Source organism: Geotrypetes seraphini, chromosome 4, assembly GCF_902459505.1.
Source record: "Geotrypetes seraphini chromosome 4, aGeoSer1.1, whole genome shotgun sequence".
NCBI classification, from domain to species: Eukaryota; Metazoa; Chordata; class Amphibia; order Gymnophiona; family Dermophiidae; genus Geotrypetes; species Geotrypetes seraphini.
The window spans coordinates 189,320,804-189,346,154 of record NC_047087.1 but is presented as its reverse complement, the minus strand read 5'-3'; the positions used below and the strand labels follow the sequence as shown (position 1 = coordinate 189,346,154).

General features: G+C 45.8%; 2 protein-coding genes across 7 annotated transcripts in view; one reads left to right on the top strand and one right to left on the bottom strand.

Annotated features, from left to right (window-relative positions):
• The window catches only part of LRRC20 (leucine rich repeat containing 20), a 368,748-nt gene that overhangs the window by 214,018 nt on the left and 129,379 nt on the right, over positions 1–25,351 (top strand). The window lies entirely within an intron of this gene.
• Positions 1–25,351, bottom strand: part of LOC117359083 — a 112,032-nt gene that overhangs the window by 69,993 nt on the left and 16,688 nt on the right. The window contains exon 3 of the mRNA XM_033941256.1: positions 19,970–20,090. Coding sequence (XP_033797147.1) covers positions 19,970–20,090 — 121 coding nt within the window. The remainder of the gene's footprint in view (positions 1–19,969; positions 20,091–25,351) is intronic.

Sequence of the window (25,351 nt, the reverse complement as noted above, 5' to 3'; positions counted from 1 at the left end):
TCCATTCTGCCTGTATCCTTTCAGAGGCTCCAAAGAAAATTAAATATAATTTTAGGTTGCATTTGCAAAGCAATATTACACATACCTTTTCCTGGATTTATAACCTAGATCACTGTTCTTCAACTGCTGTCCGCGGACCGATGTCAGTCCACAGAAAATTCCTGCCAGTCCGCACAGGACTGGCGAGATCAACATCTCCAATTTCCTGCCGGTCCGCACAAGACCGGCAAGATCGATGAGCTGTAGTCATGGGGAGCCTCCGAGAGTGTGCTTTCTCTCCTCCCAGCGGCTCTCCTTACTTATCAGCGCAGCGATTTAGGAAGTCAGCCTTGGGGCTTTTGCTGAGTCGCGGCCGCCTCTGATGATGCAACTTCTGCTTTCCTCAGAGGCAGTGCGAACCAACAAAGGACTCGAGGCTGCCTTCCTGAATCGCTGCACTGGCAAGTAAGGAGAGTTGCTGGGAGGGGAGAAAGCCACTGTTAGAGGCTGGGAAGCTGCTGGGCACAGTAAAAAAAAAGGGACAGCTGCTACTGGACCTGGAGAGGGAGAAGGAGAGATGCTGCTGGGAGGGGAGGAGGGAAAGGAGTCTGGGAAGCTGCTGGGCAAGGGGAAAAAAAGTGACAGCTGCTACTGGACCTGGAGGGAAGGAGAAGGAGAGATACTGCTGGGAGGAGAGGAAGGGAAGAGAGTTACTGCTGGACAGGAGGAGAAGGGAAGGGAGAAGGAAAAAAGGAAGGAAACAGCTGGCAGGGAGATTAGAGGAGGGGAAGGGGAGAGATGGGCATGAGAAAGTAGAGAGATTGATGATGGGAAGGGGTCAGCAGAAAAATAAGCAGAGAGGGACAATGATGGTAGATCTGGTGTAGGAGAGATAAAAATGAAGAGAGCAGTGAAGCTGGAGTGAATCATGTAAAAAAGAGAGTGGGTGCAGGCTGGATGGAAAGGGGAGAGAGGGGCATAGAAAGAAGACAGATACCATATGGAAGGGGGAGAGGACAGACAGTGGATGGAAGGGGCAGATGCTGGATTGAAGAGACAGAGAAGGCAGACGCTGGAAGGAAGAGAGTGAAAAGAAGATGAAAGCAGAAACCAGAGATGACAAAAGGTAGAAAAAAATAATTTTATTTCTATTTTGTGATTAGAATATATCAGATTTGAAATATATATCCTTGTGTTAGACATAACTGGGGACTGCAAAGCCCATGCAGTGCTTCTTTAGCTTCCAGCTGGTTTAGGGCGCTCTCTGACCAGGGGGCAGTTGCCCTAGTTGCACTCCCCTAAAACTATTCCTGGCACGTGTGACTGCAATATTCTGTTAGCATGATATTTCTGTGTAGCATTATGTAATAATTTGGCTTGTTGAGTTTTCTTGATAGTAGAGGAGATATATGTGAAGGGGAGGGGAGACAGGGGTTTTGTTGATCCTTGCTCTGAATTATTTGTATTTATAAAATGACAATTGTACAGAATATTGTTTCTTTTTATACTTTAATAAAATACAATCAATATAAAATCATAACTGAGGCTTGTGTGGATAGGATCAGATGATTTGCGGGGACCGAGCTCGCAGAAACAGGGTTTTTAAATTTTTGTCCTAGTAGTTTGCCGGTCCACAAAATAATTCTTTTATTTCTGCTGGTCCACGGGTGTAAAAAGGTTGAAAAACACTGACCTAGATGCACTGTGTGAAAGATCTCCTTCTTTTACTTCAACTTCACCCTTTGGGTAATAAATACTACACTTTTGAGATAATCCACTAATTGCATATCTGAGTTTCCTCTACCACTTCCTCCTTCATGTAAACTTTGTTGCTGCATTGGTTCCAGTCCTTGGTAACTTACCTCCTACCCCTTTACAAAACTGTGAAAGCAGATTTTAGTGCAGGCCGACACGCTGATGCTTTGCGCTGCTCCCTAATGCTTATAGAACTGTATGAACGTCAGGAGCAGCACAGAGCAATGCTCCTTTCGGTGATAAAAACCGCTTTTGCAGTTTTGTAAAAGGGGGAGTTAATCTGTAGGAATCCCAGAAGACAACCAAACCCTGTTTTCTCCCATGCTGTTAGCTTGTTCTACTGCCGCTGTCACCTCCAGAACCAAGTTGCACTAGAGGTGAAGGGCCATTAGGGAACATAGTGAACAAATACAACCAGCTTGAAAGCAAGGGACCTTATTTTCAGCCTGGGCAGCCACTGCTTAAAATTAAGATCCAGTCCTGGTGCTTAACTTAATATGTATATTCAGTGGCGCTATCTAAGTAGTGCTTTTAAATATATGGGTAAGGGGTAACAGTGTTGGTAACTATCCGTTTACCTTAGGCTTGCTGTTTGGCATGTCTAAAATAAACAGATAACTTCTGTTTAATCATTGAATATTGTTGCTATGCTCTGCCTTTGATCCACCCAAAAGCTGCTCATATGGATGAATTCTAGCTATGTATTGGATTTATTATTCTTGATTTACCACTGTTGACATAAGTATTAAGTGGTGTACATAAAAAAAATCTATATACAAAATACATCCTCATACAAGCATATTACAACAGTAGCAAACTTCAAAATAAATAATCAAATCAAAGCCCCCTTTAGTGGCCTATGATACCTTATACCTTATCTGTGGTACTATAATATTGCTGAAACAAATCTGTCCTTAATAACTTCCTGAAAGCTAGATAGAGCATACCACCCAAAAAATTTGTCAAGCAAAGATTTCCACAAGGCAGGGAGGGCTGGCACAGGAAAAAAACTCGACATCTTGTCAAAGCGAGTTTGACCTGACCAAGACTAGATAACAAAACAGTTCCTTTTGAGAGAAGCGTAGAGATATCTGTGGGCAATATCTAGATAACCTATTTGACAAATACATTGGAGATTTTACATGCCATGCTTTAAACACCATATACAGCAATTGAAGTTAATACATTGATCGATAGGCAACCAGTGCAGTTTATACAGGGGTGTCCTTTTTTGCCTGTCAAGAGTGGCAGTGGTGTTTTGAAATAACAGCAAATGATATACATTGGCTTTACTTAAGCTAAGAAAAAGGGTGTTACAGTAATCCAACCTATATGTTATGAAAGCATGTACTAACTTTGTTAGATTTTCTGCTTCCAGAATTGACACAGCATGCACAATTGATAAAAATTTGATTTTACAACATGATTAATTTGAGAACTGAGACTTATATTATAACACCTGGTAGCTCATGGTAGCCTAGAGAGATAGCTTTGTGACCCCGATGCTTCTTTTGCTATTTTAAGTGTGCCTCTGTGCTCCCGCCCTTCAATGATTTTGCCAGGTGTGCTGCGATGATAATGAGAAAGAAGCAAACTGATATCAAAGCCGCCTTTTTGCTGCTCCTCAAGGGGCCGTCGAAATCTGCTGCCATGATGGCACCGGAGCGCATTGAGACTACGGCGGAGGAGCAGCCGCTCGAAACCACACTGCCGCGTTTGCAGCAGGAGATGCATGGCTGGTTCCAGGAATTAAAAGATGAACTTTCAGCAGTCCGTGCGGACATTCATTGGGCCAGAGCAAATCTGAAGCATGAAGTTGGCGATATTGGCAGCCGGTTGGGGGAGGCTGAAACTGTTGTGGAAACCCATAGTGCTGAGTTAACCCAATTGAAGGGCCAGATTGCAGCGCTGGAGGACCGAGCAGAAGCTAACACCTTAAAAATGGAAGATCTGGAGAATCACTCCAGGCGCTGCAACCTTCGGTTCAGGGGAGTGCCTGATATGATGTCTGACTTCCGTTGCATGGATGTGATTGACCATATTTGCATCAAAGCTCTTGAAGCTGCTGGCTCCCCAGTGGAGGTGGGTAAACATTTGCTTGATCGAGCTCATCGGATTGTGGGGCCACATGATGGCAACCGGCTCCGCGATGTTGTGGCCTGCTTTCACTAGTATGTGGACAAGGAACATGTGCTGCGTGCATTTCGGCACAGTGGAGGCGCAGTTAAATGGGAGGATGTAGGCACTGATATATATCTGGATGTGGCACCAGCGACATATCGGGATTACACGGATTCTTCAGGAGCAGAATATCCGATATCGCTGGTTGTACCCTATTGGACTGGCTTTCACTCATGCTGGCAAGAACTCAGCAGTGACGATGACAGATGTTTGGGCCCACCTGGTGTGGAGGCAGGGATACTTCAGGCCTTGGAGCTGGCTTCCCTCCCACAGCAGTCCCATACTATCAAGCCCATGAGGGGTTTGGGCTGACAAAAAGTGACCAGGTCTACGGCAGTCTGCCACCCCTTGGACACCGAGATGGTTTCTCGGTAATCTTTGGGACCTTTAGGTGCTTGTGGCATTCTTTTGGTTGTTAATGGGGTAGCATTGTTGCTTCTTGTGAATGGTGATGGAGAGAGGCTTTTTCTGTGCTTGCATGGGGGGTCTCTTTGGGGCTGTTTCTTTACACTTCCTATAACCATGGCTTCCAGGTGCTTCGGTGGCTGGACCATGTGGGGTGTGGGTGGGATGGAGGGAGGGGTGTGTGTGGGTGGGCTGGGTGGGAAGGGGCCAAGTGTATTTGAATGTGAGAGTCTGGAAGTATGGATGGGGGCTGTGTGGTATGCGGGGACGAGTGTATGTTTCTGGTGGGCTCCTTGCAGTTGTCTGGAGTGTATGAATTGGGTAAGTGATTTTCTCATGGGTGATTATGGTTAAGCACACTTTGTTATCTTATATTCGTGGTTTGAATACCCCGTAAAAGCGGCGTTTTATTATTTAAACTAGTGTTAAAGCCCGTTACATTAACAGGTGCTAGAAAGCAGCCCCCTTTCCCTCCCCCCTCCAGTTCCTCCCTGACTGTCTCTCCGTGGCCCCCCTTCTGTCTCCCCCCCAAGCAAAGCTGTCTGCCTCCCAGCACACCCCTCCCCCAAAGCAGCCCCCTTTCAAGCCCGTTACATTAACGGGTGCTAGAATATGTCTGTCTGTCTTTCTGTCTCTCTCCCTCCCGCTGTGTCTCTCTCTCTCCCTGGCCCCCTTTCTCTGTCTGTCTTTCTGTCCCTCTTCTTGCCACTGTGTCTTTCTTCCTGTCTCCATGTTCACCCCATTTCCCTGTGCAGCAGTAACAGCATTTCCCTTCTTCCCCCCCCCACTTTCCTTTGCAGAAGCAGCAGTGTTATTTCCCTTCCCCTCCAGGTCCCTCTGAAGCAGTAGCAGCATTTTCCCCCACCACTCCCCATTCCCTTCTCTCCCCCCCCCCCCCCCCCACTTTCCTTTGCAGAAGCAGCAGTGTTATTTCCCTTCCCCTCCAGGTCCCTGTGAAGCAGTAGGGCTTCAGAAAAAAAGAGGGATTGAAACATCTGGGTTTTACTCCCTTAGTCCCTTGCCGCCCCCTTCCCGCGGTCCCAACAAACGTCCTGAAATCCAGCAGCGGCCGCAGCACTGTAAACACGCTGCTTCGTGGCCTTCTGGCCTGATTTGCTCGCCGATGACGCCAAACTAAGTAATGTAGTGGGCAAATGCACAACAGATGAAGATTCAATGCCCGACAACATGATGCACGACCTATTCCTACTGGAGCGCTGGTCTAGGACATGGCAACTCAACTTCAATGCCAAAAAATGCAAAGTTATGCACCTGGGCAGCCAAAATCCATGCAAGTCTTATACCCTTAATGGCGAGATCCTAGCAAAAACGGTAGCAGAACGAGACTTGAGGGTAATCGTCAGTGAGGACATGAAGTCTGCCAATCAAGTGGAGCAGGCTTCGTCCAAGGCAAGACAAATCATGGGTTGCATATGAAGGGGTTTCGTCAGCCGTAAGGCGGAAGTCATTATGCCATTGTATAGATCCATGGTGAGGCCCTACCTGGAATACTGTGTGCAATTTTGGAGGCCACATTATCGCAAGGATGTGCTGAGACTGGAGTCGGTGCAGAGAATGGCCACCCGGATGGACTCGGGACTCAAGGATCTTCCATACGAAGAACGGCTTGACAAATTACAGCTATACTCGCTCGAGGAGCGCAAAGAGAAGGGAGACATGATCGAGACGTTCAAGTATATTACGGGCTGCATCGAGGCGGAGGAAGATATCTTCTTTTTCAAGGGTCCCACGACAACAAGAGGGCATCCGTGGAAAATCAGGGGCGGGAAACTGCGAGGTGACACCAGGAAATTCTTTTTCACTGAAAGAGTGATTGATCGCTGGAATAGTCTTCCACTACAGGTGATTGAGGCCAGCAGCGTGCCTGATTTTAAGGCCAAATGGGATCGGCACATGGGATCTATTCACAGGGCAAAGGTAGGGGAGGGACATTAGGGTGGGCAGACTAGATGGGCCGTGGCCCTTATCTGCCGTCTATTTCTATGTTTCTATGTTTAGAGTGCTGCGGACCCTGCTGGAGTAAGGATGTTTGTCGGGACCGCAGGGCAGGAAGAGAAGAGGAGCGGTGGCAAGAGACTAAGGGAGCCGAAGGTAGGGTCGGATGGGAGGCTGAACAGGGGTTCAGGTGTGCCGGGGAGAGGAGCGAAGACGCCGCCGACAACTGGCCAGAGAGAGAGATTCGCGCGCATCCGCACTCCTACCTCAGTGCCCTACATCTCACGGAAAACGGACGCACGCAGGTGGGAGTGCGCATGCGCGGCTTAGCATTTTATTATATTAGATAATTGAGTTGCTTGAAAGTAGCGGTGGGGTTTATTCAAGAAACTCACTTCAGTCCCTCCCTCTATGAGAAGTTGCTCTCCCATAAATGTTATCATGTTTTTCTTTCATCTAATAGAGTTTGCATAAAGACACAGCATGGACATTCTTATTCATAAAAATATCCAAATTACTTTGAGAGAGGTGCTTCGGGATGCAGAGGGGCGATAAAGCAGAGCTGGATTGTCACTTGTACAGCTTGTTGAACGTTTATGTGCTCAATTCTGATCAAGGGGCCTTTTTAAGCTGTTGGAGCGCTTGCTTTTGGATCATGCAAAGGGTGCATTCTTGATTGCGGAGATTTTTTTTTTTAATCATTTTTATTAAATTTTTGTTTGTAGAGATAGAAATACAGGTCACCACATACCAACAACCACTAACAAGAGAAAATGCTGAAACAATCGAGTCTTTCGTGTCATTCCTTCACGAAGACCCACGGAAACCAAACCCCCCCCACCTGAACCTGCCCCACCTCCCCCCCACCCCCTTCCCCCCCTCCCCCCCAGCACTCCAGTGCCAAAAGTTCAATAAAGAACTGTGAGCTCTAGGGGACAATCCCTCCCAAATGGGAGCCCAGATTCTCCTGAATTTCCTCCAAGGCCCTGGACCTCCCCTCCGAACATCCAGGTATTCAAATTTCAACAGAGTAAACAGTTCATTCCTCCACATAATAAGGGTTGGCGCTTCGATTGGGGGGATTTAATCTTACCTGCTATAACCAGGAGGATAATTCTAATTCGGTGATTCGCTATGCTAGAGGTGACCGGCGGGCTTTCCTTCGCTTTCTTTGCTGGCAAGATTTGGTGGATGTCTGGCCATATTTTCATCCGGGGAACAGGACTGTACTTTTTATTCGGCCTTGCATAATTCGTATACCAGAATTGATATTTGGTTTACGCCTTGAGTTACTTTGCCACGGATTTTAGGATCTATCATTGAGCCTCGAGTATGGTCTGATCAAGCTCCTCTTTCTTTGATGGGTCGGGACAAGAGTGGCTATAGTACATGGCGGCTGAATGACTTCTTACTGCGGAATCCTAATACCTTGCCTCGGCTGGAGGCTGATGTTAAGGATTTCTTCAATGATACGGGGGAGGACAGTTCGAGCGTGCTTTGGGAAAGCTTTAAAGCAACTATGCAGGGCTGTTGCGTCTCCAGGGGCTCCTACCGTAACCAGTGTCAGGTCACCCGTTGGTTGGAGTTATTGGCCCTTCTCCGGCGATTGGAGCACAGTCATAAACGAACTCCTACAGTGGTGGGTAGCAGGCATTGGCTGCGTGTCAGCGGGATTTGCAAGAGCTTGATTTAGAGGGTATGGAATGGGCCCTTCAGAGGTGGAGAAAAAGTTTTTTGAGTTCGGGGATGGGCAGGCTGCTTGTTGGCTTCGCAGCTCTGACAGACTCAGGCTCATCATATCATTGCTCAGGTTAAAGATGCAGTGGGACAGCTCCAATCGGAGGAAGCTGCCATTCATCAGGCCTTTCTGTCATTCTACCAGGCTTTGTATACCCCTGAGGCAGCGGCATCTGAGGTGGAGATGGAGGCATTTCTCTCGGGGATCTGTCTGCCCTGACTGGCAGAGATTGATGCTGATTGACTCTCTTCTCCCATCCAGCCTGAGGAGGTTTTGGAGGCTATTAGACATCTGTCTGCCAGCAAAGCTCCAAGCATTGATGGTTTCTCACCCTTATTCTATTAAAAAAATGGAGCCTTATATTGTGGATCCGCTCACACGTTTGTTTAATTCCTTTTTGGAGGAGGAGTTTACCGTATTTCCTTTCATCAAGTGGCAGTTTCCGCTTCTACTTAAACCAGGAAAAGATCCTGTCATTCATGGTTCCTATAGATCCATATCATTGCTGGGAGTTGATTTATAAGCTGTTTGCCCGCATTTTGGCAGTCCTTTTGCAACATTTTATGCCTGCCCTGATTCATGGTGATCAGTGTGGATTCATCTCTGGGAAGCATCTTGGTAACAATATCCGCAAAGTCCTGGATCTTATCTGGGTGGCCCATCAGTTTTCTATACTATTGGTTCTGCTCTCGGTTGACACCGAGAAAGCCTTTGATAGGGTTTTCTGGCCTTTTTTGCAGGCCGTTTTTCAGCGGGTGGAGATCTTGGGAAATTTTTTGCATATCAGGGGAAATGGTGTGGAGGAGGGAGAGATAGAAAGGGGAGGGGAATAGGGGACATGGACGTCGGACGCATGGATCCTTGGTGTAATCTCATCAGGATACTCTCTCAACTTTCGAGCCATTCCCCCAGACAGCCCCCCAGGGAAGTGCCCTCCCAACCGAACGCTGCTACCGCTACTCTTCTCAGAAGCTCGAGATCTGCTTCGCCTGCGAGCAGTGGAGGAGATTCCCCCCGACCAACGGGGGAAGGGCTTCTACTCCCGTTACTTCCTGGTACCGAAGAAAACGGGAGACCTACGCCCAATACTAGACTTGAGACGACTCAACAAATTTCTGGTACGGGAAAAATTTTGGATGCTTTCCCTACCGACTCTCTACCCCCTGATCGAAAAAGGCGATTGGCTCTGCTCCCTCGATCTGAAGGAGGCGTACACACATGTTCCAGTGCACCCCGCTCACCGCAAGTTCTTGCGTTTCCAAGTAGGGGACCTGCACCTACAATACCGAGTCCTCCCCTTCGGCCTAGCATCGTCACCCCGGGTCTTCACCAAGTGCCTCGTGGTGGTCGCAGCTGCCTTACGCTCCCAGGGCCTTCAGGTATTCCCCTACCTGGACGACTGGCTGATCAAAGCCCCATCCAGGGAAGGGGTTATCTCAGCGACACAACAGACTATTATCTACCTACAGAGTCTGGGGTTCGAGGTAAACTTCCCAAAATCCCAACTGAGCCCCTCGCAGTCCCTGCAGTTCATCGGGGCCACGCTGGACACGGTTCGCCTCCGTTCCTTCCTCCCCCCTCCACGTCTAGAGGCGTTAGTAAATCTGAGTCGAAGGATCTCAATGCTACCCTCGGTATCAGCTCGACAGATGATGACTCTACTAGGCCACATGGCCTCCACCGTCCACGTCACACCATTCGCCCGTCTCCACCTGAGAATCCCTCAATGGAACCTAGCCTCTCAATGGCGTCAAGACCGGGACTAGATCGATCGCCCCGTGACAGTGATGCCTTCCTTGCAACGATCGCTCCGCTGGTGGGCCGACTCTTCAAATCTTTACAAAGGTTTGCTCTTCCTCGCCCCCCCACACAACAAGGTGCTCACCACGGACTCATCGGAGTACGCTTGGGGAGCCCATCTGGATGGCCTACGCACTCAAGGGATGTGGTCAGCAGAGGACCGTCGCTGCCACATCAACGTGCTAGAACTTCGGGCCATCTATCTCGCAGCTGTAGCTTTTCAACATCTGCTCCACGACCGGGTGGTTCTCATCCGAACCGACAACCAGGTAGCAATGTACTACGTAAACAAACAAGGGGGAACAGGGTCTTGGCCCCTCTGTCGGGAAGCTCTGCGCCTCTGGAAATGGGCAATCTCCAACAACACCTTCCTTCGAGCGGTGTACATACAAGGAGAACAAAACTGTCTGGCGGACAGACTCAGCCGCCTCCTCCAGCCACACGAGTGGTCACTGCACTCTCAAACCTTACGACAGGTGTTCGAACAGTGGGGGACGCCTCAAATAGATCTGTTCGCATCCCCCCACAATCACAAACTGCCTCTCTTCTTCTCCCGGATGTACTCCCCGGACCGGCTCGAGGCCGACGCCTTCCTCCTCGACTGGGAGGGAAGGTTCCTGTACGCGTTCCCACCGTTTCCTCTGATCCTGCGGACGCTTGTCCACCTGAAAACAGTACAAGCCACCCTGATCCTGATTGCTCCTCGCTGGCCACGCCAGCCTTGGTTTTCCCTCCTACTTCAACTCAGTGTCAGAGATCCACTGCCTCTGCCTCGGTTTCCCTCTCTACTATCACAGGGTCAGGGTTCACTGTTACATCCCAATCTTCAATCTCTTCATCTGAATGCTTGGTTTCTTTCCCCCTGACTTCTCTCCCAGTGTCTCAATCAGTCAAGGAGATATTGGAGGCCTCTAGAAAGACCTCGACGAGAACCTGCTGCTCCCAAAAGTGGACCAGATTCTCAACCTGGTGCTCCTCCCACAGCCAGGACCCAGTGTCGGTCCCCGTCCCCCTGGTCCTTGACTATTTACTTCAATTATCTCACTCCGGCCTAAAGACCAACTCCATTCGAGTACACCTCAGTGCGATTGCGGCCTTTCACCAGCCCCTGGAAGGGAAAGCCCTCTCGCTCCATCCCTTAGTCTCTCGCTTCATGAAGGGCCTCCTGAATGTCCACCCTCCTCTCAAACCTCCTCTGGTAGTTTGGGACCTCAACGTGGTTCTGGCTCAACTAATGAAACCTCCATTTGAGCCCCTAGACAAATGCCATCCAAAATTCCTCACTTGGAAGGTAATTTTCCTGCTTGCGCTCACTTCCGCTCGGTGGGTTAGTGAGTTACAGGCTCTGGTAGCGGACCCACCCTTCACGGTATTCCATCACGACAAGGTGGTACTCCGCACTCATCCAAAGTTCTTGCCTAAAGTAGTGTCTGATTTTCACCTCAATCAGTCCATTGTCTTGCCTGTGTTTTTTCCCAAGCCCCACTCTCATCCTGGAGAGGTGGCGCTCCACACTCTTGACTGTAAGAGAGCGTTGGCCTTCTACCTCCAACGCACTCAACCACACCGGAAAGTCCCACAATTGTTTTTGTCCTTCGACCCAAACCGGTTAGGTCACCCAGTTTCCAAGCGCACCTTGTCCAACTGGTTGGCCGATTGCATCTCCTTCTGCTACGCTCAAGCTGGTCTTGCGCTGCATGGTCGAGTAACGGGACACAAGGCCCGAGCGATGGCAGCCTCCGTAGCGTTCCTCAGGTCCACACCTATCGAGGAAATCTGCAAGGCTGCCACGTGGTCTTCGGTTCATACTTGCACCTCCCACTACTGTCTGGACTCACTGTCCAGGAGCGATGGCTGGTTCAGCCAATCGGTTTTGCGAAATCTATTTGCTTAAATTGCCAACTTCCCTCCATCCCTTTTCATTTAGCTTGGAGGTCACCCACATGTGAGAATATCATGCCTGCTTGTCCTGGGATAAAGCACAGTTACTTACCGTAACAGGTGTTATCCAGGGATAGCAAGCATATATTCTCACAACCCGCCCACCTCCCCGAGGTTGGCTTCTTTGCTAGTTAAGTGAACTGGAGACCACGAGGGGATGCACCCCCTAGTGGAGCAGGAAGGCACGCATGCGTGGAGCAGCAGAGCAAACTTAAATCTTCAATCAAGTTTGCTTGAAAATGCTTCCGCATCGGGGTTCCGTAGATGACGTCACCCACATGTGAGAATATATGCCTGCTGTCCCTGGATAACACCTGTTACGGTAAGTAACTGTGCTTTAGGGTATCAGCTCACTGTTCAATTTCAGGAGATATTTCAGGTTGGAGTGGGCTTTCTTAAGGCCTCAGACTTGCAGGAAACTCATTTTAAGCTTTTACCTCAGTCTTATCTAACCCAAGAGAGAGGATCGGCTATAGGTTTGTGGCCTGACCCATATTGCAGTCAATGTAAAGTAGGCACCTTTCTACATACCTTTTTGGAGTGCCCTACCCTGACTCTTTGGTCCCATGTTCTTCCTGTCCTGGAAAGGCTGATAAAGCTGTATCTTCATGGGATTATATGACCTTATTGTTTCTTTTGTTGGACTGTAATGTGTCTGAGCTCACCTGTTGATTTGTCACCATTACCTTGCTGCTGGTAAAAAAAGGTTATTTTAAAATATTGGATGGATGATATAGTCTTCCCTTTCCATGTCTGGAGTCACATAATGAAACAGGTGGCGAGGTTTGAAATTACTCTGGAGATGGGGAAAAGGCAGTCTCCTGAGTGCCATCGTTATATGTTTTTGTAGTAGCAATGCTTAACTTGTGACTGGACATAGGGGAGTTTTGGGGAAGACTGTGCCGCACCATTCAACTTGTAATTACCTCAATAGGGGCAACATGGGGGGAAGGGATTAGAATGTGTGTGGGAGGCATGCATGGTGTATGTCTGGAGTGTGACTGGTGTGTACTGTTGACATTATAGTGGTTATGTGTGGGATGGATGGGACTGTTATGATTATTTAGAGCAGGTTGTTTTTAATGATTATCTACAAATGTGCAAGGGTGTCTTTGAGTAATAATGTAGTCATTATTTCCTGTCTTCTCAGATGCCTTTATTTAAGATCCTGTGTTGTTCATCTGGACGATGGAGATTATTCTATATATTTTGTATTTTCTTACACTTGGTGTTTTCTGGATGTATATATATACAATACTTTGTTCCTATGGTTGATTCTGTAATATTTCTCTCTTTTCATTGTGACACTTGTGACCAGACAGGCTCTACGCCTGCCAGCGTCCCAGTTACGTTAGAGGGGAAAGTGAAGGGTAAAACCAGAAAGGGAGTTTACAGGATCCGTCCTGTCCCTGATGATAATGATAATCTCCCAGTTGACCACCAGGGGGAGCCTCATCTGACTGATAGTGAATATGTGGGTCACCACCGGAGGAGCCCAAGAGCTACCGGGTTCCCTGCTGACTCAGCTAGGTTAGGGCGTGTCCCTAGGATTCAAAAGCCAGCAGTGGGGAACAAGCAGACAGGTAGGCTAGGGAGAAGGTTTAGGCCTTTTCTCCCTGAGGAACTCCCTGGGCCAAACAGGAGTGAGCAAGCCTCACCTATGGAGGTACAGGAGGCTGGAGACACCCTGGATGTATCATTATTGGATTTGGAACTCCCGATGGAAATACAGGAAACCCAGACACAAGAACTGGGACCTTTTGCTGAAGCAATGGAGGTTGGTTTTTCCATCAGCTGCAAGCAGTAATGCTATCACAGTGAGTGTGTTTTTGGAACTGTTTGTTTTGAGGAAATTGTTTTGTTTGAGCTTGATATTTTGGGTTTTTCTTTTCCTCTTTTGTAAAGCTGGAAGCGTCTCTGGGGAGAGGTTTGCAATCACCCAGGGAGGGAATTTTTGAAGGCTAGTGAAAAGCTGTGTTAAAGCAAACCTAAGGCACTCTCCTTTGCCCGGCAGTAGGTTGATAGGCTGTCGGAGGCTTTATTTTTGAGCACTGTGAATTTTGGAACAAGTGCACTGAACTCTATTTTGTGGACTGAACAACCTGCTTGGCAGCGGGCTATGCAAGTTCTGAGGAGAGTCGAACCTCAGAGGGGTTATAGATTGAGTGAGTAAGAAGAAAGAAGTTTGGACTTTATTTTTAAACTGCTTGTTTTTCTTTCTTAAGTTTTGGACTTGTTTGCATTTTTGCCTACTTACCTTCATCTATTTGATTCATATTATCCTGACTTTTATGTTTTTTGAATGAATAAAATTGGAATATTTGTCATTTACAGCCTTTTTGGTGAGGCTTTGATTTTGGTTCTTGATTGATGTCAGTCCAGTCCTGTAGGGTGACTCCAGGTCGGGTCACAAGCTATTGCTGTTTTTCGTTGTAGCCACTGGGAGTGCTGTGGAGTCCTGGTCGGACCACAGTCTGGTTACACACTGCTCTGTTGACTTAATTTGCTGTTAAGGTCCTTGATGGCTGTCTCTTGATCATCATCCAAGAAAAACAATAACTGGATGTCATTGACAAAAAGATGGCAGTTAATCCCCCAAGTGTTGAGCAGCTTTGCTAGAAGTACAAGTTACAAATAAAAAATAACTAGGGATAGCAAAGATCTCTGAGGAACTCCAGATTTCAATGTGCCTTTTGGGGTTAATTGATTTTTTTCCAATACACAGAACAGGAGAAATAAGACACAAACCATTTTTTAAAACTGTTGATCTGACAACACCAACTTCCTTAAGTCAAATATAAGAACCGAAAATGTATGGATAAGTAAGTTCATGCATTCAGTGTTGTCAGGAAACCATACCTTGCTTTGAATATCAGCCCGAAAGTGTTCAGTAAACCTCTAAACTGAGCTATCAGGTCCTGACAGCTACATAAACTCAAAGAGGTTGATATTGAAAGCAATTTAAATTGCCTATTTAGGGCTAACCGGTCATTTTCAGTGGCACATAACCAATAACGATATGGAATTCTCTACCTCTTCATATCAGGGTGGGAACAAATCTAGACCAATTTAAGGGAAATTTAAAGACTTACCTTTTCCAAGATGCATTGGACTCTTAAAAAGATCTTGAATTATTGCCAGAGTTGCTCAATAATCTTGATTGTTTTCCGTCCCTTTTGTGACTTACCTTCTATGTATTCTTTACTTTAATTTTGTAGTTCCCCCTTATTTCCTCTTGTTTTCTTTGTATTGGTTAAATTTTATTAACTGTATTTTCGTCTGTTTTGACTTCCCCTTTTTAATACAATTTTAGCATTGTAAACCGGCTAGATACTTGTCGATGGTCAGTATATTAAAAATAATAATAATTTGTAAAACACTTAGAAGTTGTGATTTGCATTTAATCAAAAAATTAATAAACTTGAATTAGTGCTGTTGAAAATGACAGGTTATAATGCTTAAAGCAAAACCAGCTATTTTAAAGGCATTCTGGGGTCAAGAGTTGACACATGGCCGGTTAAATGCCGATATTCTGCCCTTAACGTGTATCTTTCTGTGTATAATATTTTTTGTATTCTGAATGGTGCACATGTGTTTGTTGGAGGGTGTCTGTATTAAGGGGTGTATGGGAGAATACTGGTGTGCATTTGTAGCGTAGTGCGGGTGTGTCTGTGAGTGGGGTAGGATAGAGCAGTGGTTCTCAGTCAGTTCTCAAGATGCACCTAGCCAGTCAGGTTTTTGGGATACCCATTATAGATATGCATGAGAGGGACTTGCATTCAGTGGCATAAATGTGCATTTGCTGTGTCATACATATTCATTGTAGATATCCTGAAAACCTGAGTGGCTGGATGTGTCCTGACAGGTGGGCTGAGAAAACCCCTGGAAGGGTTACCATGTGGTTGCAGTAAAAGGAGGATGGATTGAGACATTCAGGTTTTACTTCCATTGTGGAAGTAGAACCCAGACATCTCAATTCGTCTTCCTGTTTCATGTGGGAGAAGGAAGGCTGCGGGTTACCATATGACTCCAGAAAAAGGAGGACAGATTGAGACATTTGGGTTTTACTTCTATTGTGGAAGTAAAACCCGGATGTTTCAAACCATCCTCCTTTTTCTGGAGCCGTATGGTAACCCGCAGCCTTCCTTTTTCCACATATACAGCCTGTGCTTATTCCCCCCAGTCCACCCCACCCCACATACACCCATACACACTGCCACACTGGTTTGAGCGGATGTTGAAGTATACATGTATTCCATATTTTGGTAGAGTTTAAACATTTCCCTGACGACCTTTGCATATGAATAATGGTTAGCTAAGTGTTCATGTGCAGCTGGGGTTTGGAGAATTGATTGAAACTGGAATTGCACTTAGACTTTTTTTTAATTAGATTTAAGGTATATCCAAGTAAAATGAAAAGTGAAATGTGAAATGTTTTCACCTCTGTGGTGTTCAGAATTACCTTAAACTGGAGAGAAAAATTGCATTTTGAAGCTTTGCTCTTTAATTGGCTCCCCTTGGCTTGCAGTTCTGTAAAATGCTGTACTTAACAGTTGTAGGCTTTAAAACATACTATTGCATGCGTAATTGCTGGCATTTCCATGTACAAAGCCAGGAGTGATGCTAGGAATTATTTAAAAAAAGGGATGGTTAAGAAGACTAAGAATGTTATAATGTCTCTGTATCGCTCCTTGGTGCGACCTCATCTGGAGTATTGCATTCAATTCTGGTCTTCGTATCTCAAGAAGGATATAGTAGCGCTAGAAAAGGTTCAAAGAAGAGCAACCAAGATGATAAAGGGGATGGAACTCCTCTCATATGAGGAAAGACTAAAACGGTTAGGGCTCTTCAGCTTGGAAAAGAGATGGCTGAGGGGAGATATGATTGAAGTCTACAGAATCCTGAATGAAGTAGAACGGGTACAAGTGGATCGATTTTTCACTCCGTCAAAAATTACAAAGACTAGGGGACACTCAATGAAGTTACAGGGAAATATTTTTAAAACCAATAGGAGGAAATATTTATTTCACTCTGAGAATAGTTAAGCTCTGGAATGCATTGCCAGAGGTTGTGGTAAGAGTGGATAACATAGCTGGTTTTAAGACAATCGCCTGGCCTTTCCAGATGCTGTGTTGCTGAGCCAGGAGTCCTCCTCCCCCCTCCTGCCCCCCTGCTGCTGCTTCGGCGACGTGTCCTCACAGCAACAGCAGCAGCAGCGGGAGGTAAGTAAATCCAGCAGGCAAGCAGGCTTGGGGGAGGGGGAAGAGGACAAAGGCTGTAAGGCATTGAGGTGGATATAGGAGGGAGGGAGGAAGGGACAATTGTTGGGCCTGAGGAAGGAAAGAAAGAATCACCAGACAATAAAATTTTGTCTTGACTGCATTAAGTTCCATTCGAACAGAGGTAGCCCACATTTGAAGTCTGGAAATACAAGAATTTATATTTAGATCAAATGACATGGGAACAAAAGATTGTCCCCCATCCCTGTGAGCTCTCTTCCTGTCCCCACAAGCTCTGGCCCTGTCCCGTCCCTGTAAACTCTGGCCTTACCCCCGCCCCTTTCCCGTGAACACAGTCTGATCCCATCTGCACAAGCTTCAAACAGTTATGATTTTATATTTAAATCATTTTATTAAAGTATTAAAAGAAACAATATTCTGTATAACTGTCATAAATCAAAAATACAGAACAAAGATCAACAAAACCTGTCACCTTTTACAAATATCTCCGACAAACCTCTGTCTGGACCCCTTTCAAGTATGGTCTGAATTTATGAAAGCCTCAAATTTGTGGTCTGAATTTGTGAAAGCCTCAAAAATTTCCTCACCCCAAGCCTCTAGAAGCTTTAGGGGTTTTGAGGCAAACTGAGACTTTTAAAAGAAAATCAGGAAATCCAAGATGGCTACTGCGGCAGCAAACTTGGCACCAAAAATGGGCCAGGGGAGAAAAGCTAAAGTCAAAAAGGGTTTTTGGAGGTGGGGGATCCTATCCTTGGTCCCAGGATCTTAAAATTGTTAGAATTCTGACCTACCCCCCTCCCTGATTTTCCCCTTGGGCTACAATAGTCTTACAATTCCATATGGTGCCTGCCTGCTTCAGCTCAGAAACTGCAGCTAGAGTACTTGAAGTCTTTTGCCTCAAATCAAATCCACAAGCCGTAGTCTTCAAGCTGCCAGGCAACCCCATCAAAACCTTGTGCCATGACAGGGGGAGGAAAAACTAGCCAACCCTTGATTAAGCCCGATTGGACTGGGACAGGGCTAAACAGCCTGTACTCAAGCTCCAGATAAATCAGGGATATGAGTACACTGCAAGAGAAATAAACCCTGAGCTTCTAAAATATTAGGCAGGCTGGCTAGATACCGTGTTTCCCCAAAAATAAGACACTAGATATCTTATATTAATTTTGGGTCCAAAAAACGCACTAGGTCTTATTTTCAGGGTAGGTCTTATTTTTTTCATGTAAAATTATCATCTCTCTCTTCTCTCCTCCACCCCAATTCTTCCTCTTTCCTTTCTCTCCCCCACATGCATCTTTCCTCCCCTCTTACCCATCCCCTTGTGCCTTCCATCTGCAGCATTTTTCTATCCTTCCTTCCCTCCCATCCCTTGTGCAGCAGAACCCTTGCACAGTTCAATCCCTCCCTTCCTCCCATCCCTCCCATGCATCTTTCTATCCTTCCCTTCCTCTCATCCCTTGTGCAGAACCCTTGCGTAGCTTCAATCCCTCCCTTCCTCCCATCCCCCATGCAACATCTTTCTATCCCCTCGCCACGCCCCCACCGCGCAGCCGAACCCCCGCTGCCACTTCCATCTCTCCCTCCCATTAGAACGCCACCGACCGCGAGACCAATATACTTTGCAAACGGCAGCATCGGAAGCAATCTAATCAGGCTGTTTTGCGACCTTCTTCCGCCAGGCCGTTCCTCTGCTGCATCACTGATGATGTCATCAACAACATGGCACATGGAAAGCCCCGGTGGGAGAAGGCTGCGAAGCAGCCTGATTAGATTGCTTCTGATGCTGCCGTTTGCAAGGTATTTCGTCTCACGGTCGGTGGCGTTCTAATGAGAGGGAGAGATGAAAGTGTCGGGGGTGGGGGAAGCGCTGCTGCCAGTGACTAGGGCTTATTTTTGTGTAGGGCTTATATTAAGACCTACCCCGAAAATCATGCTAGGGTTTATTTTTGGGGTAGGTCTTATTTTCGGGGAAACATAGTAGGTATCCACAGGGTTTGATTCTGCTAGCAGCAGACTTCTGCTCAGCGAGTCTGTGTCTTTTCTCAGGTTCCAGACTATTGGGCACAAAGCCTCAGATATAAGAGAAAAAAACCAAAAGATAAAAAAGAACCTCGGATCAGATCAGAAAACATCCTCTCAACTTACTTGCAGAAGGAAAAACTGAGGAAGCATGGACCAGCCTCTGGGAAGGAGGAAGAGTTGAAAGATAAGTGAGATCATGAGGGGCATAGAGAGGGTGGATAGGGACAGATTCTTCAGACTGAAGGGGACAACAAGTACGAGGGGGCATTCGGAGAAACTGAAGGGAGATAGGTTCAAAACAAATGCAAGGAAGTTTTTTTTCACCCAAAGGATCGTGGACACTTGGAATGCGCTACCGGAGGAAGTGTTCAGGCAGAGTACGGTACAGGGATTCAAACAGGGATTGGACGGATTCCTGAGGGATAAAGGGATCGTGGGATACTGAGAGAGGTGCTGGGATGTAACACAGGTATAGAAAGCTAACCAGGTAATAAGTATAGAAACCCAACAGGTCGTGCATGTGCAAGACCGGAGGGTTAGGACTACGATGGGAAGATAGGACTTCAATGAGAAACCAAGGTGGCAAGGGAGCCCCTTCTGGTGATTCAGACAGACCTGTTTGGGCCGCCGCGGGAGCGGACTGCCGGGCAGGATGGACCTATGGTCTGACCCGGCGGAGGCACTGCTTATGTTCTTATGTTCTTATCCTCCTGCAATCAACTTGCAGGTTCAGACTGATAACCCTAGTGTTCAGGGTTACTAGACACATTGCACTAAAAATGCAAATAAGTAAATCTTTGCCATCTGATTTCAGAGTATAGATCTTTGCCTCAAACCATTGCCACATTTCTAGTTGGGCCACTAGTTTAATAGTTCACTATATGGATTTTAAGCTAATTCTAGATAATGGCACACATACAAGATACAGAACCAACGACAAGATTGAACTTACGTTGTAGACCACTGGATCAGGTCTGGAGGTCGGGTCCTAATTGCAGCTTGGGTATATTGTTTCAACAGTTCTGGCAGTTCTGGTGGGATAACCAATGGCTTGTCGAGTTGTGGCATTTTTGCTAAACATATGGAAAGGTGATAGAGAATATATAGTAAGGACAGAGAATAAATTCCTGCTTTACAATAAAGAGCCAACGTTCAGGCAGATCTTGCTGCCTTATTCTGTAGTTACAATTTCAAATGTGTGGTTTGTTGTAAAATTGCACTGGTCTGACCCTGGGTGTTTATATCATTTTGATATCCTCTTGTTGTTTTGGAATCATTCTGTAGTTAGGCAGCTAGATCCATGGGGAAAATGTAAAATGTTACTGCTAAAAAATAACACCCAGATAGTCCTAAGGGCAGTATTAGATTAGGCTGATTTTTAGTTTTTTGCACCCAGGCTTATACAAAATCAGGGCTTCTTTATGCCTGTACTTGCCAATACTTAGTTCTGGCATCTCTTTATTCTGTCCTCTAGCATACTGGGGGCGTCCCACCCCAGGTGCAAGTAGTGAGGGGTGTGTTGTGCGGTCGTGGGGCCATGGTCTGCATGCACATGACTGTCAACTCCACCGGCACCTGCCTTCTCTTCCATCAATTTCCTGTTCTGGGGCAGGAGACTGGCAGAGCTGATGGCTGTGTGTATGTGAACCGCAGCCCCATAACCACTCCACGCATCCCTCCACTGCCTGGAATGGACAGGTGGCTGCTAAACCTAGTACATCACTGATTCTCTCCATCCCAATGGCATGTTGTAAAGAAATTACACACAAAGAAGTGAAAATGTGTGTTCATTTGTCTGCCTGGATGCAAAATAATTCTCTATAAGTTTAAAGGAATTAAATGACATCAGTATCAGAACACACATCAGTTTCAGAAATAGTCCGGATCATCTATGGTTTCCAGAGAAATGACAGAGACAGAGGAAGCTCCAGCATTTGCAGCATAGAAACATTGATACTCCGTCCCCTTCTATTTTGTTGCACCATATGCCTGGAACAGTCATCAGTCAAAGTGATGCTTTCAGTTTTGCTCAGTTTTCCTATGAGGAAAGTTGTCTAGACCAAATGTCATCTTGAGTTCATCTGAGAAGCTTTTCACTACTGAGAGATGTTCCTTTAATTGTTGTTCCCTGGAACAGTAGAGCTTCTGGTCATCTACAAACAATAAGGGGCTTTTTTTAAGCACCACAATAAAGAGTTTGCCTGTTTCTGTGCATTAAACTGGGCTTTACAGAGTTTTACAGAATTTTTCTATCGGGACTGTGGCGTCAGTGGCGTACCTAGGGTATGTGGCACCCGGGGCCCATCATTTTTTGAAACCCCACCCCCACCCACCCTCCATGTAAAAAATATTTTTTGTAATAACCATGAAACGGTATAAATGGTCAGAATAGAAACGGGGAGTGAAAATATTATTTTATTGAACCTCATATATGTAACCATTATTCCAAATATAACATAACATAAATTATGTCTGAATTGTCATGACATCAGAAGTACGTATGGAGTAGTTGCAGGTGATGCTTGGGACAGTTCTGATTGTGTTAGTTCGGTTTTATGTGTTTTTTGAATAGAAGGGTTTTTATTTCTTTTTTGAAGGTTTTGTAGTCTGTGGTCAAGGTCAATAGGTTGTAGAGTTGGGGGTCGAGTGTTAGGAGGTTGTCGAACAGTTTTTTTTCTTTTGACATGTTTGGTTGGAGGGTGTGTGAATGGTGTGCGAGTTCTCCTATGTCTGGTTGAGGTGGATTTAATTATTTAGCTGAAGAAATTAGTTACCCCCCCCATTCCACACACATTAATTCTCTTCCATTTTTGTTCCCATTATAAAGAACACTGATAAGTTCCCAGAAAAAAAATACATTAAAATAAGAAGTGAAACCAAAGGCCCCTACAGATGAGAACATAACATAAGAATAGCCTAACTGGATCAGACCAACGGTCCATCATGCCCAGTAGCCCATTCTCATGGTAGCCAATCCAGGTCACTAGTACCTGGTCAAAACCCAAAGAGTAGCAATATTCCATGCTACCGATCCAGGGCAAGCAGACACTTCCCCATGTCTTAATAACAGACTATGGACTTTTCCTCCAGGAATTTGTCCAAATCTTTCTTAAAACCAGCTAAGCTATCTGCTTTTACCATAACTTCTGGCCACTTCATTTTTAAGCTTAGATCTTTCCTTCCAAACAGAGACCTTACTAGATGTCAAATATAACACAAGGGAACTTCACACGGACTTAGCTGTGCAGGAAATGTGAATCTCCTCATACACCCACCTATAGTGCAAAAATGTGCAAAGGTCTGTTTTTTTTTTTTCTTTCGATCACTAGATAGCCTAATGCCACACAAGCAGCACTGTTACAAAAGGTCAATGCTAAGGTTAACAAAGTCTCCTTCCTTGGACCACAAGGAGATACTGACAAACCACTGGAAGAGATCCCAAAACAACTACCTAGGCACAAAACCCAAAGACCCACTCAGTGTGTTAACCAGTTGAGTGAAACATGCGGCCCAGTGAAGTATTTTGTGCGATCCCGGTCAAGGACGATGCAGTGTTTTCCTCTGCTGCCCCCTGGTGTTTACTGTCTTGCCGGCTCCCTCCTCTGTCTTGCTGCAGAGTTTGCACATTTGTGCAGCCCCAGAAACATTTTTTTCGACCAATGCGGCCACGTGAAGCCAAAAGGTTGGACACCCCTGCGCTATGGGCTATTCGATAAACAGTGCTCTGAGTTGGGCACCAGTTGTAGAATAGCACTTAGCAGCAGGATCTTTGTCTGGTGTAATTCTTGAACCTAAATTAGATGTAGATCTGCCATATTCTATAACGCTGCCACAAATTTGAGGAATGCCTCTGATCTGCCCATGGCTCTTTTCAGATCTGCAGGTAAGAATTTAAACATGCATCTTTATAGAATACTAACTAGAAAGATGTGCGCATAAGTTCAAATTGCTACCTATCAGCGCCAGTAATTGTTGGCGTCCATTATTGCCAATAAACTTCTTGTTTGTCCGTTAAGTTGTGAAAATTTTGGAATGCAATTTTGGGTGCTCTGTGTCTAAAATCCAGGAGATAGTGTGTTAAGCCCAAAACGTAGTGCATTTTAGTAGAAGGGCCCCTTTGGACTATTGCTGTCTTTAGGAGTACGGCTAAACACATAATCCACTGAGCACTCTTATTGTTTGGGCTAAGTGCCAAACTAAACAAAAGTGGTGGCAGGGAGTTCCCTGAAATAATAATAATAGCTTTATTTATATCCTTTCATACCTGTTCAGTTCAAGACGGTGTACATTACATTACAACAAGAGGTGCTGTAAGGACAGCGAGGCAACATCAATTAGAATTGGGGATGGGTAGAAAGACAGGAGTGTGAAGAGATGGCATAGGGTAGGAGGAAGAGGTGTGTAAGATGAGGTAGGTGTCGTGCAGATTTGGAGGATCAGGTGAATTTGTCGAATAGGTGAGTTTTTAGTGATTTTCTGAAAGAGTGGTATTTTAGAGAGTTCAGGATTAGGTCACTTAAGGTGTTGTTCCAGATCCCTGCTTGAAAGGAGAGTGTTCTGTTGAGGAATCTTTTGAATTTGCATCCTTTGGGAGAAGGGAATGTGAACGGCAGTGTTCTACGTGAGATGCGGAGTTTGTCCTGCAGGGTGAGGTGTTTCAGGAGGTAGGTGGGTGCAGTGCCGAAAAGAGTCTTGAAGCAGAGGCAGCCAAATATGCCTCGTTGAATCTTGATGTTAGGAACAACAAACTGCCCATTTGCATATTGCCACATTTTCACGGTGAACTTGATATATTCAATCAATCCATGGATTCAATTTGAATATTTCAAGGCAGTTGATTATCTGGGAGAATGGGACACTGTCAAAGGCTTTCTTATAGTCAATCCATGCCATACTGAAATTTCTGCTTTTCTTAGCACCAGTCACAATGGCTTTATTCATCATTAACTAGTCTTTGGTTGCACATTCTCCTTTCTCATTACCCTTCTGTTCTGTTGTGATGGTGTGGATAGAGCCACTATGATTGTACAGTATATTCTGTAGGCAATTACTGCAGTAAATAGCTTATAGACTCCAGCATGCGGCTATGGAAGTTCTCCGTTGTGACCCTGTAGATGTGGCCTGGAGCTTGGGGACTTTCCAAAACCTAGACAAACTGCTGGGTTTTGGAAATACCTTCATCGCAGGGGGGAGGAGAGGACAGAGAGAAGAGATGTCAGCACTGGCAGTGACCGACTCATCTCTTTTGTGGCAGACCTGGAATCTTGCCGCAGCACACATTTTGCGATACATTGCTATAAATGATGCTTAGCGGTGCCTATCTATTAAGCACTGCTTAGCGAGGTTGTCAATGAACCACTAGGCGCCATATACAGAATCGCACCTACTGAAACCTAACTTGACTTAGGTGCTGATAGGCATTCTAGTGTCAGGCACTGATATATTAGGCCAGGGATTTTCTAGCCTAATTTACATGTGCCTAACAGTTGCCTACTGGCGCCTAAGTCATACCATGCCTATTCTCCGCCCCTAACCATGCCCACTTTTCAGATGCCTCAACTTAGGTGTTGGTAGGCGCCGTGCTGAATTCCATGGACAACTTCAATTAAAGTTAAATTAATGGACTTTTAATGGCATTTTCAATCTAAATTTCAATTAAAGTCAATTAACAAATTTGGAGTTGTGTGCAAAATTTGGCTACACGCCGCTAGGCACCACTGATGTAGGTGTCTTGTAGCACCTAACCTAGATACCATTTATAGAGTTAGGCCCCAAATGTTTGAGAAATGATTGATATAGGCCAGACGTGGACTTAGGTCGGCATAGGGCAGGAGTAGGACCTACTATGCCTGCACCATACATACATATGGGTATAGGAGAGGTTAAAGGTCAAGATTCATATTTAGATGATGTATGTGTAATGCACCAGTACGAAGAAACTAAAGTAGTATTTAACTAGTATAGGTTTATACAGTATGGGACTCATTTTTAAAAAGATTGATATCTAAAAGACAGCATAAACCAGCAAAACTAGTCAAAACGTCCAAGTGGGCATTCGCAAAACAAACTTTCCAGACATCTTTCTGGTTGTTTTGTCTCCAGTGTGTCTAAATATTAAAGGGGGGAGGGGGTTGAGACGTGTTTTGGGTGGGCTTAGGGTGGGCTTAGGACTTGGATGTTTTGCAAGGATAATCAAACCTTTAACAAAACAATCCAGGGCTTTTTTTTAGACATTTGGAGCTAGACCTGTTTTAAAGGGTCAAAATGATGCCCAAACTGACCAGATGACCAATGGAGAGATTAAAGCATGACCTCCCCCCACCTTACTCCCCTA